At 40.5% G+C, this 14,280-nt stretch overlaps 1 protein-coding gene across 1 annotated transcript in view; it reads right to left on the bottom strand.

Moving 5' to 3' along the window:
• Positions 1–4,250: 4,250 nt before the first annotated feature.
• The window catches only part of HCLS1 (hematopoietic cell-specific Lyn substrate 1), a 41,987-nt gene continuing 31,957 nt past the window's right edge, over positions 4,251–14,280 (bottom strand). Inside the window, exons 7-13 of the mRNA XM_049785950.1 lie at positions 11,755–11,810; positions 11,140–11,209; positions 7,162–7,373; positions 6,065–6,169; positions 5,325–5,607; positions 4,918–4,986; positions 4,251–4,747 (exon numbers count right to left, since the gene is read on the bottom strand). Coding sequence (XP_049641907.1) covers positions 4,611–4,747; positions 4,918–4,986; positions 5,325–5,607; positions 6,065–6,169; positions 7,162–7,373; positions 11,140–11,209; positions 11,755–11,810 — 932 coding nt within the window. The 3' untranslated portion in view covers positions 4,251–4,610. The remainder of the gene's footprint in view (positions 4,748–4,917; positions 4,987–5,324; positions 5,608–6,064; positions 6,170–7,161; positions 7,374–11,139; positions 11,210–11,754; positions 11,811–14,280) is intronic.

The raw sequence follows: 14,280 nt of genomic DNA, 5'->3' as shown, positions 1-14,280 counted from the left end.
TTCACTCAATTTTAATTACTTTACTTTTCTGAACACTTAGAACATTATCCATTTTCTGCATCTCTGGGAAGTTCACCAGCAAGAGACCTTGGCCTGAGCAGTCTGAGCCAAGCATTTCACCACTCACACTGACCGGTCTTCACTCTCACTTTAAACTTTCACAAATTCTTTTCACTCTCTGGCCCAATGAACTCCACACCCCTCCAGGACTGGGAGGGATTTCTCCCTCACTGAGTAACTTCCAGTTTGAAGAGAGGGAGACAGGAGAAAATTAACCAGAGAAGTGGAAAGCCAATAAATAAAACCAAAACTAATAAATGAGATCAAAATGAAATCAAACCAACCTGAAAGGATCTGCAAAGGGCTCACGCCCAATTTGGAAAGCTGGTCGGAGACTTGCACTGATCCTTGGAGCTCGGTGGAGTCTCCTTCATTTGGAGCCAAGATTCCTATTCCCTGCCGAGGAGGCCTCGCCCGACCTCCTCCCTGATGAGAAGGGCTCCTCTGGCCACTTCTCCCTAAGGCTCCTCAATAAAAGCAAGTCACACAAGACCAGGAGAAACAACTCACACAAAACAGTAACAGACAGACAGACAGACAGACAGACAGACAGACAGACAGACAGACAGACAGACAAAGTCTGACCTAGGTCCTAATTCTTGGGCAGTTTACAGATGTATACAACACTTACTTACAAAAGGGTATACTTACAGAAGGGGCTTCCGAGCATCCTCGGAATCCCCAAACCTCACTGAGGCATCCCTCAGTTCTGTGACCTGCGGCCCTCTGGACACGTCTATTGGCCTCTACCAAGAACCCTTATCGGCCCGTACAGCAGTCACACTGTCCACACCAAGTGCAAATTTTTCTCCTAGGCACCGGTGTTCTCAGAACCCCGAGGTGAGGCGTTGATGTCCCTGAACAGGCGTGAATATCTCGCTTGGGCCTCCAATGTTAAGTCCAGGAGAACGATGTGCCGTTCAAAGACACCAAGACCACAGTCTCATGTAAAAGTAGAGGGTTTATTTTCTTACAAGCATATTCAGGGGCTGTGCTAGAATCCAGCATAAGCCAGAGACTGCCAACCTTGAGCCTGGAGCTTACAAGCTGTATATAGTATTTCAGACAATAGAAAATTACAGTAGATTGATCTGCTTTAGGAAGTACATGACAAATGGCATTTGCTCAATCACATTTTTGCAAGGTTTAGGTGCAAGCTTACAGGGTTAACATGACCAGGTTAAAACCATGTCAGAACAGAAAAGCAATTAAACTGTAACTGGGTCGACAAGTTCCCAGAATTGTGAAGGTGGGTAGATGATCAGGGCAGTCAGGAAACTTAGGGAAATTTCTCCTTTACAAGATAAAGATGAAATCGGGACTGGAACAATAGCACAGTGTTGGGTGTTTTCCTTGCATGCTACTGACCCTGGACGTACTGGGCATCCCATATGGTCCCCTGAGCCTGCCAGAAACAAAAGCAATTTCTTTTTATTTAATTCCACAGTTAATATTATTTATTCTATGTAAAGACATTATGAAATATAAGGTGATAATGGAAACTGAAACCCAACTACAATCATGTTTGTAATTATGGTGCTTAGATGAAGATTTAAAAAAAATAAAAAAAAATAATTTTTAACACTTTCTCATTTTATAAATACTAACATTCTCATTTTATAAATACTAACAAGCAAAATTAATTAAAAATACATGTTTTGGCTTACTCTTCAAGTCCATTTTTTCTCTTTAACACTATCTTGCTCACCTTGCCAGGAGCAATTTCTGAGCGCAGAGCCAGGAGTAGCCCCTGAGTGCTGCTGGTGTGGCTCAAAAACAAAAACAAACAAACAAAACAGAAGAAGAAATCAAGGGGTTTGTGTAATCAGGATTAAGAGCCAATGAGAAGAACCTTAAATAAGTATCATCACCAAAATGTCTGTGAATAGAAATTAGTCAAACATAGAATATAAATTCTGATGAACTGAGGCAAAAAGGGTCTTGTAACCTAATTAAGCAATAGAATTTGAAAAGATAAGTTTTTATTTTAGAATGAAATAATACATAAAAAGCAAAGTGAAACTTGGATATAATGGGAAAGCCATTGTAAAAGTTTAATCTGTGTGTGATGTCCTATTAAATTAAAATGAAGAATTAGAGTGTGATTTTGGGTGACTGAATTGCCTCTATAATACTGGAAATTTCAGTGTCTATAGAGGTAGAAAAAATAACTGCTTTATGAGGCCGGAGAGATAGCATGGAGGTAGGGCATTTGCCTTGCATGAAGAAGGATGGTGGTTCAAATCCTGGCATCCCATATGGTCCCCAGAGCCTGCCAGGAGGGATTTCTGAGTATGGAGCCAGGAGTAACCCCTGAGCGATGCTGGGTGTGACCCCCAAGCCAAACCAAACCAAACCAACCAAACAAACAAACAAAAACAACCTGCTTTGTATTCCTAAAGGTTAATGAGGCTGCTATTAAAGTCAGGTCTACAGTAGCCAGAACAATAATAAAATAAGGCACTTTCCTTGCACATGGCCAATTAAAGTTAGAGCCCCAGCATCCCAGATGGACCCCCATTGCCAGAACTAATTCCTGAGTGCAGAGACGAATTAAGCTCTGAGCACTGCCACGTGTGGCTCCAAAACAAATAAATGAAAGAAGTGTTCTGAGGGGCTGGAGTGATAGTACAGCTGGTGGGGTATTTTGCTTGTACACAACAGACCAGGTTTGATCCCAGCATTCTATATGGTCCCCAGAAAAACACCAGGAGTGATTCTTAAGTGCAGAGCCAGGAGTAATCCCTAAGCACAGCTGACTCTGACCCAAAACTAAAAATCAATAAATAAAATCATGTCTGTAGACAGACTTATAATTTACCATAATAGAATGTGACATATTAGCATTTACAAGCCTCACTGAAACAAAGGTGTGTGTATGTGTGTGTGTATGTGTTGAAAACAATCCATAAAACAAGAGTGAAGGGGGTCGAAGTGGTGGCTTAGTGGTAGGGCATTTGCCTTGCATGCAGCTGACCCAGGACGGATGCAGGTTCGATCCCCTAGCATTCCATATGGTCCCCTAAGCCAGGAGCTATTTCTGAGCATAGAGCCAAGAGTTACCCATGAGCGCTGCTGGGTGTGGCCCAAGGGTGGGGGGAAAGAACAAGAGGAAAGGGCTCAATATTTTAGATATGTGACCAGCTCATTGACTTTATGAAGTCCTGGCACAATTATGATTCTCAGTCACTAGGATTATTGCTTCTTTGAGCCCACATTTTTTCCAAAATTGAAAGTTTGAGCCAGTTTCAGATAACAGTTTCAGTACGAACTTCTACATCCTACATCCTTACCCTAAAAACCTCATCTATTGTGATTGGGCCTTGGAGCTATCTCTGCCATTGCTTATCTCAATAGTCTAGGCTACTTTCCCTGGCTTCTCATTCTCATTCTTCCTATACTTGATTTAATTGTCTGCTCTCTTCCTATCCTAGCTATCTAGATGTCCTTACTTTGTGTGTGTGTGTGTGTGTGTGTGTGTGTGTGTGTGTCAGGAGCACGAAGCACACACCCAGCAACACTCAGGGGTTACTCTTGACTCTTCATGCAGAAATAGCTCCTGGAAGGTTCGGGGGGATCAAATAGGATGGATGCCAGTGATCCAATCTGAGTCTGCTCTAGGTCTGCCACATGAAAGGCAAATGCTACATTATCACTCAAAACTTTGCCTCACTTTTTTTTAAGAGCCTCACTCAGAAGTTTCATAAGCTTCCTCTATCTACCCTGTTATTAATTCTAGTCACCTATATATAGGAAGCCATAGAATCTTGGGCTTTCCCAAGTCTAGTCTATTCATTACCTCATTGGAATCTGTACTCCTTTAGATTTAGTCTTTTTTTTTTTATTATTATTTTTGTCCCTTTTCTCCTTCCTATCCACTTTTGTATGTTTATTTTCAACCTGCCTTCTGCCATTTAACTTACTGCCATTTTCCCAAGCTTATCTGTTTGCATTTAAATACTGTCTGGATTCAAGTAAAAGGCCCTACAAAGATCTTGACATTCAGGTTGCTAGGATAGTGACAGGATGGAATCATCTGGAAAATCTTGAAAAGAGAAAAGAAAACTGGAGCCATGAGAGTTAGAGCCACCGAAGTCAGCACAAAAAATAGCTTGTCTCAGTATAGAGATGAACTATAGTCCTACTTTATTTCCAAATGTAAAACTGAACAGAGAGAAGATACAAAAATATCTCTGCAGGGAGTTAAAGTGGGCAAAGAACACAACCAGGCAAACCAACCATTCTGAATAGACCTTCCCAGGTGAGCCAACTAGGAGGCACAGTGCACATAAACAGAGGAAGCAAGATCTTGGGTTTTTATAGGAAAACCATGGGGAAGGAGATAGGAACATAAATGTTAGAAACTCATTAAGACAGTGAGGGCACTGTGAGGCACTCTTCCTCTTGCTATTTCTGCTTCAAGCCAGGGGAAAACTTATCTAAGAACCTTGAGTAACTCTTGAAGGTCTTTCAAACTAATGCAGCAAGAATGAGAGGGTGCAAGGACTTTGGACATGGAATGTCATGTTGCAGAAGAAAAGGAGGGCTGGTCACTGAAGGAGCTTAACATAATTTGCAGGGAAAAGTCCGAAGTGACCATGGCAACGTCCACGCCACCAGCCCTCATCCACCATCTCAATTTCAGTGATGACATCATCTGGATCAAAAGAAATCTCATCGCTTCCCTCTGGGGAGAAAATTGGTAGGAGATTAGATTGGGTACACAACACTTTATCTCATTGTAAGCCACTGGGAGGAAAATAAATCTGTTGATCTTGATGCCAACCCTGGCCCCAGAATTCATTCCCCAAGGCAATCCAGATACCAGGCCCCCAACCTCATACCTTTCCAACCTACCTCCTTGATAGTCATAAATGGCTATAGCTGAGATCCCAGCTCCAGTCCCAGATGGGCAGCCTGATGATCCTGCATAATAAGAAACGTATACAGTACATGATTCAACAACAGAGAAGAAAGACAGATCCTTGGAAGCAGGAGTGATAGCACAGTGGTAGTGCATTTGCCTTGCATGCGACTAACCCAGGACGAATCCAGGTTTGATCCCTGGCACTCCATATCCCCAACTCTGCCAGGAGTGATTTCTGATCATACAGCCAGGAGTAGCCCCTGAACACCACCAGGTGTGGCCCAAAAACCAAAAAGAAAAGAAAGACAGATTCTTTTGAGTAGCAAAAAAAAAGTCTCTCTCTTATTCTCACCATAACCTGCTCACATTTAGGAGCTAATTCTCCCTCACCACTCACCAGGCATAGAAGATTCTGGTTCAAGAACATCTTCATAGTCCCCTTCTGGGTCAGCATCCTGCGCACGAGCAACTACTTCCCCAACATCTTCATAGTCATTCTCAGGTTCTGCTTCATACACTGTCACAGGCTCTGCTTCATACACTGCCTCAGGCTCTGCTTTATACACGGTCTCAGGCTCTGCTTCATAAATTGGCTCAGGCTCTGCTTCATACACTGGCTCTTCCTGCAGCTGGAAGCCCTCTGGAGTTCTGGGGGGTAAGGCTGGGGGCTCCTCATTGTCCTGAGAAGAGACAAAGTGGCACGGCATGACTATCACTCATCAAGAATTCCCAGGGAACTGTCTGTATCCCACCCTTCATCTCCTGACACTTCAATCTCCATCCTTGCCTCCACATAATAGCCTCTCCTGGGGAGCACAGCTCTTCATCTAGTCCATGTTCACTTTGTGAGGCAGTGAGGGCACTGTGAGGGCACTCCCATAACCATTCAGTTGAAATACTGTGGCAATTGGAGAGGAATCTAAGATATATCTAAGGTATGAGGGGAGGGTAATGGCATACAAGTCAGACTTCTTGGAAGACCAGGACAGAACTGACAGAAAAGTCTAGCTTTGGGAACATTATTATTAAAATAGCAACTGTCCTCATTTTTCTAGAATGTGGAACTTCAGTATGAATACTGGGTCATATACAGTTCCTTTCCTAAGACTTGAGGGAAATCTTTAGATTAATATTTACCTCTTGTGGATACTGTGTTGAGGCAAGAGAAGTTATTGGATGTTTCACATTGGTTTTCACTGGTGCAGGCTCTGATGAGAGACAACTCCCTGCTGGAGGCCAGGCCTATGAGAGGAAAATATCTCTCTAGTTAGCAAACACACTTCCATCTTTTCTCTCATACTGACATGAAAATAAATCTCTTATCTCTGCCAGTCCTAATCAAATGGGCTCTACCAAATTGACAGCACATCTCTCTTGGATTCTAATCCAAAAATCAGCTGAAATTATTGGTGACATCTTGAACTATGAAAATCGTGGCTATTTTTCAGCATTCTGCAATATATGAGACCCAACTCTATAGACATAAAATCTGCCTGAATATTTTATGTAGGGTCCTGATCTCCCATAAGCTCTTCTCTCTTCTTAGTGTTACCAAGTACAGGCAGGCTGGGTAGGCTTCCAAGCTCAACAGCTGAGCTCTGCCCAACTGCTACTTGCAATGCCTCCAGGGGTCAATCTGACTCTGCAGGGAACTCCGGAGTTAATCAGGGCCAACAATGTCTTGAAGATGTGCTTCTGCAGGAAGCCCCAGGCTTTCTCCACATGTTTCTGAGTAAACTGAGGCTCCCATAGGTGCTCAGCCTCGTATGACTCTGGTCAGCAAGCTGCTGCCCAGACATCTGAGACTGCAAGTGGCTCTGTGAATGAGGATAGCCTTATTCAGGCTATTCCTGTCCAGGATGTATCGAACAGCCTTCATCTGAGAACTGATCATGGTCCACACCTCTTGTACTATGTTCTTCCAGCGGGCCTCAAGCAGTATAGTGGCATCAATCATGCACACATCATTCCCCTCAACTACAGCACCATTCATCTTCTCTCTAGCCATCTTTGCAATAATGTACCATATAATGTCCCTGAGGAGCTTCATCTGCTTGTTCACAAACACACAGCTGGCCAGAATTAGGGTGGTTCTACCCATCCTACCCAGGATTGTAGTATATTGCTTTTGCTTAACTGAGGAGAAGCCTAATGCCTTTTTTTTTTTTTTTACAAATAATATCAATCCTGTATATTATCTGATCCTGGATGATCATATAGGACCAAGCACTTGCCTCTGAAGAGATTTTCTTTGGCAATGGAGTGGACACCACTGGTTTTTCTGCAGTGACAACTGGCTCCCGGACCTCATGGCTGAACTTTACTAGGGTCTTTCTCTCCTGCTGTTGTCTGGCCATCTGCTTTGCCTTCTCTTCTTCTTCCTTCTTCCTCTTCTCTTGAGCCATGGATTCAAATTTTGCCTTCAATCCACGGGCATCGCTAGAAGCTAGAGTGAAAACAAGAATTAAGAGTAGTATCAGGGCCAGAGCAATAGAACAGTGGTAGGGCATTTGCCCTGCATGTGGCTAATCCCAGAGGAACCCCAGTTCAGTTTCCGGCATCCCATATGGTCCCCCAAGCCTGCCAGGAGCGATTTCTAAGCTCAGAGACAGGAGTGCTGCGGGGTGTGACCCAAAAACCAAGAAATAAATACATTTACGTAAAATAAAAGAGTTGTATCGGCAAAAACACAATACAAATATGCCCTCTACACACCGATGTTCACTGTAAAGCTACTTACAATAACCATATAAAAAAATTTGCTCTCTGTATCTATTGATATGATCATATGTTTTTTATTTGTCCATTATTTTATATGGTGTATTGTGTTGATTGATTTTTGTATGCTAAACTGTCCTTGCATTCCTGGAATGAAAACTACTTTGTTATGGTGTATGACTATTTTGATAAGGAGTTGGATCTTATTTGCCAGGATTTTGTTGAGTATCTTTGCATCTGTGTTAATCAAAATTATTTATCTTTTATTTTTTTTTTTGCAGCATTTCTGTCTGGTATCAGATTGATTAGCTTCATAAAAACTATTTCTGTTTCTTCAATTTCCTGAAAGAGTCTGAAAGGATTGGTAATAGTTTCTCTTAAAATGTTTGAAATAATTCATTAGTGAATCCATCTGGGCTTGGGCTTTTGTTTTGGGGAATACTTTTTATTACCATTTTAATTTTCTCAATAATGATGGGTCTGTTTAGATATGCTAGATCATCCTGGTTCAACCATGGAAGATTATAAGAGTCCAAGAATCTATCCATTTCTTCCAGTTTTTTATGTTTTGTGGCATAGAGTTTCTCAAAGTAGCCACTGAGTACCCTTTGAATCTTTGTATTATCTATAATGATCTCCCTCTTTTCACTTCTAATCCAGTTTATTAAGTTTTTTCTCTCTCTCTTTATTTGTGAGTTTGCTTGTTGTTTATCAATCTCATTTATTTTTCAAAAAAACAATTTTTGATTTCAAATTGTTATTTGGATTTCTAATTCATTACTTTCTGCTCTAAGCTTTGTTATTTTTTTTATGCCTACCTATTTTTGGTACACTATCTTGTTCACATTTTAATTTTATAAGCTGCGTTATTAAGCTATTTATGTAGGCCCCTTCTTCCTTTCTTCCTTTCTGATGTGTGCTTGGAAAGCTATAAGTTTTCCTCTCATACACTTTTGCTATGTCTCACAAATTCTGATAATTTGTGTCTTCATTTGCATTTGTTTCCAGGAATCTTTTGATTTCATCTCTGACCCACTGATTGTTCAGTAGTAAGCTATTTAATTTCTAGGTGTTAAAGGTTTTATCTGTGTCTCTTTGTAGTTCATTTCTAATGTCAGTGCAATGTGATCTGAGAAGGTAGTCTGCATGATTTCTATCCTCTTGATTTTCTGGAGGTATTTTTTATGGGCCAGTATGAGGTCTATCCTGGAGAATGGCCCATGTGCATTGGAGAAGAATGTGTATCCAAGTTTCTTCTTTGAGGAAATGACTGGCACACATCACAAAGAACAAGAACAATCAGTGCTGGTGGGGATGTGGAGAAAAAGGAACTCTTATTCACTGCTGGTGGGAATGCCGTTTAGTCCAGCCTTTATGGAAAACAATATGGAGATTCCTCAAAAAACTGAAAATTGATCTCCCATATGATCCATCTATAACACTCCTAGGGATATACCTTAAGAACACAAAAACACAACTCAAAAATGCCTTCTGCACACCAATATTCACTGCAGCACTATTTATAATAGTCAGACTCTGGAAATTACCCAGATGCCCTTCAATAGATGAATGGCTAAAGAAACTCTGGTACATATACACATGGAATACTATGCAGCCATCAGGAGAGATAAAGTCATAAAATTTTCCTACACATAGATGGACATGGAAACTATTATGCTGAGTGAAATAAGTCAGAGGGAGAGAGATAACATAGAATAGTCTCAATCATCTGTGGGATTTTAGAAAAATAAAAGACAATATTGTATTACTACTCAGAGAGAATAGAGATGAGGGCTTGCACGATCAGCCCACCATATTAATCTTACCATAAAGAATGGTGAGTTCAGTTAGAGAAATAACTACACTAACAACTATCATGACAATAGTAATGCGTTAGAGAAATAGAATGCCTGTCTCAAATACAAGCAGGAAGTGGAAAGGAGGGATTTGGGAGTGGGGTGGTGGGAGTGTTGCACTGTTGAAGCAGGAATATTCTTTTGGGGGGGGCACATCTGGTGACACTCAGGGGTTACTCCTGGCTATGCATTCAAAAATCACTCCTGGCTTGGGGGACATCATATGGGATGCCGGAGGATCGAACCATGGTCCGTTCTAGGTTAGTGCATGCAAGGCAAATGCCTTACTGCTTGTGCCACCACTCCAGGTCCAGGGATGTTCTTTGTTTGTTTGTTTGTTTGTTTGTTTTGGGCCACACCTAGTGATTCTCAGGGGTTACTCCTGGCTATCCACTCAGAAATCGCTCCTGGTTTGGGGGACCATATGGGACGCCGGATGATCAAACCACGGTCTGTCATAGGCTAGAGTCGGCAAGGCAGATGCCTTGCCACTGCTTTGGCCTGAGGGATATTCTTTTTATGACAGAAATTCAACTATGAATATGTTTATAACCATGATGCTTAAATAAAGACATTAATTTTTTTTTAAAAAGAAGAAAACTAAAAATGTATTGATGGAGAAAAAACAGCTTAAAGAAAAATTTTCTCATCCATATCGACTATATTTTCTTGTAGCCTGCTCACATGATCTTTGTACATCATGTTGAGCTTGGTCCTCTAATTTACAAGCTCCTTGTCCACATTCCTTACATCTGAATGCTGTCCCTCCAGTCACCATCAATTCTTTTTTTTTTTTTTTTTGTGGTTTTTGGGTCACACCCGGCAGTGCTCAGGGGTTATTCCTGGCTCCAGGCTCAGAAATTGCTCCTGGCAGGCACGGGGGACCATATGGGACGCTGGGATTTGAACCGATGACCTCCTGCATGAAATGCAAACGTCTTACCTCCATGCTATCTCTCCAGCCCCACCATCAATTCTTTTTCCTCTGTGTCAAGCTTCTATTTCTATGTATTCTTCCTTGTTTTTCCCCCATGTCTCTCTTTCTATGTCACCTACCTTTAGTTCCTTCTTATTATCACTGTTCCACTCCCTTATGTACCACAAGTTACAGTACTGTTAATGATATTTTTTGCACATATCACTCCAATAACATACCCACCACCGGAGTGCCCAGTTTCCTCCACCAATTCCTAGCAATACCTTCTACCCCCATCTATCTCCAAATCAACTCAGTTCTGCCATCCCCACCTTATCTCCACATAACCATTTTTTCTAGAAGGGAGAATTGGTAACATTAAGGTAGAGATAAAGTCAAATGCCTTCTGCACATCTATATTCATTGCAGCACTATTTACAATAGTCAGACTCTGGAAACTACCCAGATGCCCTTCAATAGATCAATGGCTAAAGAAACTCTGGTACATATACACAATGGAATAATATGCAGCCATCAAGAGAGATGAAGTCACAAAATTTTCCTACACATGGATGGACATGGAAACTATTATGCTGAGTGAAATAAGTCAGAGAAATTAATTTAGGAAATTAATTTAGGAAACTGAAGTTATAGAAGAGTTGAAAGACTAAGCAGGGATAGATGGTTGAATAGCACAAAGAGAAGGAATCATTAATACTCACCAGCTTCTACGGGTGTTGTCTTCTTATAAGCTGTAGTTGGAGCCTCCATTTCATTAAAGCCAGCAGCACTCTGCATGCAGGAGAACAATAGGTATAGTAGGGGTGGGGACAAGGGATGAGGACAAGGAAGTAGTAGTGACTCAAATGGCAGATTGAAGATTGTGGCTACTATCTCTAATCAATGGATCTTCAATAGTTGGATAAATTATTCTAATACTGTTGTCTTATGGTAGAAGATTAAAGATATTCTAAACTATCTGGTTCGGATCCTTTTTGAAAGCTAAGTGTACCTGAAGTCTTACATCTTTGAGCCTAGTCTTAGAATGCAGTAAGTTCATGACAGTGAATGAAGAGAAAATTGGGTAGAAGAACACAGTGATACTTGTCAGATGAGAGAAAAGATGGAGTGAGTTAATTATTGCAGGCTTAATTCAAACATTACCTTCCTGGATTCTCCCTGAAATTTTGCCCCTTAGATGATGAATATAGTCAATGGTGAGAGTAGGACATTAAGAGGATAGTTAAGAAAACTTGGTTTTCTAGTTCTTATGTTTCTGTGTGTTTTGTTTTAGCTTATAAAACTACTCTCAAGATAATGATGCTCTGGAGTTTTACCTTATCCACTCTGTCCTTCTGTATTCCATACTGACCACCAAAGCCCTTCACATAATCTGCAAGATAGAAAAATCAAAGTCATTAAGAAGTTGAGTAATTACGGAAATAAATTGGGAAAGAGTGGAAAGACTACTAGAAGGATGAAATATGGAAACAGAAGATGAGGAGGAGGAAGCATGTCAATAAGAGAACAGAGAAGGCAAAGATGGAAGAAAGGAGAAAGAATAGAAAAATATTTGAGAATGCAGATAAACGAGGAAAAAAGACAATGTAAAAAGATACAAACATGGGGCCAATGCAAAAATACACTGGTAGGGTGTTTGCCTTGCACATGACCAACCCAGAACAGACCCAGGTTTGAACCCCGGTATCCCATGTGATCCCCTGAGCCTGCCAGAAGTGATTTCTGAGTAACCCCTGAGCACCACCAGTTGTGTCATAAAATAATAATACAAAAAATATAAACAAAATAGGTTAAATGAAGTAAAATAAAATAAGGAGACATTCAGCAACTTGGGTGCATCTAGGCATGCAAATTTAATTCTCAGCACCACATGGGCCCTAAGCATTGTTGAATACAGCTCTGGAGGCCTTTCAGCTCTGCTAGATATGTCCCTGGAGACCCTCAGTAGTGGTGAGGTGACCCAGGTATCCTCAGTACCATAAGACCTGAAAAGCATCACATTCTCTGGTTGGTGCTTTAGATGGTCATCTGGCTGGCCAAGAAATGCAGGTAGGATCCCCTGGTCTCCTGTGGACTTTGGGAGCATCCTCTCAAACAGAAATTATAAAAACTGAAAGTCCAATGGGCTAAATGCTTGCTTAGTATTCAGGAGAATTTGGTTCAGTTCATGGTAGTGCGTGATAACCTCTACATTGATGGAAATAATACCTGAACACCCAGCCAGGAATATCTCTAAGCACTGCCAGATGTGTCCCCCTAAAACTAATAATAAAATTTTGTGCTCTGTGAATCAGTATAGTTTCTAAGACTCATAACTGGTCTAGCCCCTAGACTTTTTCTACATAACTTTCTCAATGATCACTTCTCTTTTTCTTTCTTTCTCTCTTCTTTCTTTCTCTTTCTCTCTCTCTTTCTTTCTTTCTTTCTTTCCTTTTTCTTTCTTTCATTTTTTCTTTCTTCTTTCTTTCTTTTCTTTCTTTCTTTCTTTCTTTATTTCTTTCTTTCTTTCTCTCTTTCTTTCTCTCCCTTCCTTCCTTCTTTCTTCTTTCCTTTCTTCCTTCCTTCTACTTTCTTTCCTTCCTTCCTTCCTTCTTTCTTTCCTTCCTTCCTTCCTTCCTTCCTTCCTTCCTTCCTTCCTTCCTTCTTTCTTTCTTTCTTTCTTTCTTTCTTTCTTTCTTTCTTCTTTCTTTCTTTCATCTTTCTTTCTTTCTTCTTTCTTTCTTTCATCTTTCTTTCTTTCCTTCTTTTTCCTCCTTCCTTGTTTCCTTCCTTCCCACCTTCCTTCTTTCTCTTTCTTTTCCTTCCTTTCTTCCTTCCTTACTTCTTTCCTTCCTCCCTCCCTCCCTTCATTCCTTCCTTCCTATCACTGCTCTTTGGTTCCTTCTGTCTTGTTCCTAATCTTACAGGTGTCACTTCACCCTCAAAAACGTACCTTTACTTCCTATCTTGACACCTTCACAACATATCAGCCTCTTGGCATGCTGTGTTTCTGTGACAGCTTTCGAAAAGAAAGGTGTAACTCCCTCCTCTCCATCCCCAACTCACCTTTTTGGGATTCGTGTTTCTCTGTCTCTCCCTTGTAGTCATATCCCAAGGCTGACTTGTCGCGTTTATCACTCTCTACCCCATAACGGCCACCAAAACCACGTGAGTAATCTAAAGTGGAAAGAATAGTCATGAGTGCTGTTGAAGACAGATTCAGGAAGAACCAGTGCAGGAAGATAGAAGCCATGAAAGAAAGCAGCACTTCAATATAGGTGAATTAAAGACAAAAAGTCGAGCTATGGTAGATCTACTTTAAAAGACTTGTAGAAAAATTCTACTCTTGTCTACAGGATTAGAACAAGAAGCTATATTGTTTATTTAGCATTTGAAAAGAGAGACTTTATCTGAGATTTGGAAATTCCAGGCATATACTCCCAAGTATATTTAATGTCCAAATTTTAATTCTTATACAGTAGTAACAATAAAGTGAGAAAATAATTTAAATACGAACATGGGAAATACCCATATCAAAGAATCAGCATCAGAAAAATGGCATAATTATAAGACCAACTATACCTCAAGATAGAATGCATTAAAATGATGAGATATAATAAAATAATAAGAGACTTTCTCATTATTCATAAAGAATACATATGTGGGTATAAAGTATTAACAGAATCAGGATTCCATAAGCAAAATATTACAAATTTTATAACAGATAGATATCTAGGTATATAATTAGTTAATTATTGATAAAAGAGTAAAAAAATATGTAGTGGATCAAGAAAAGCTTCTTAAGTGAGTGGTGCTGGGAAACCTGGTCAGCTATGTGCAAGAAACTGAACTCAAACTTATCA

Source organism: Suncus etruscus, chromosome 13 (assembly GCF_024139225.1).
Source record: "Suncus etruscus isolate mSunEtr1 chromosome 13, mSunEtr1.pri.cur, whole genome shotgun sequence".
NCBI classification, from domain to species: Eukaryota; Metazoa; Chordata; class Mammalia; order Eulipotyphla; family Soricidae; genus Suncus; species Suncus etruscus.
This window is presented reverse-complemented; position numbering and strand designations above follow the sequence as displayed.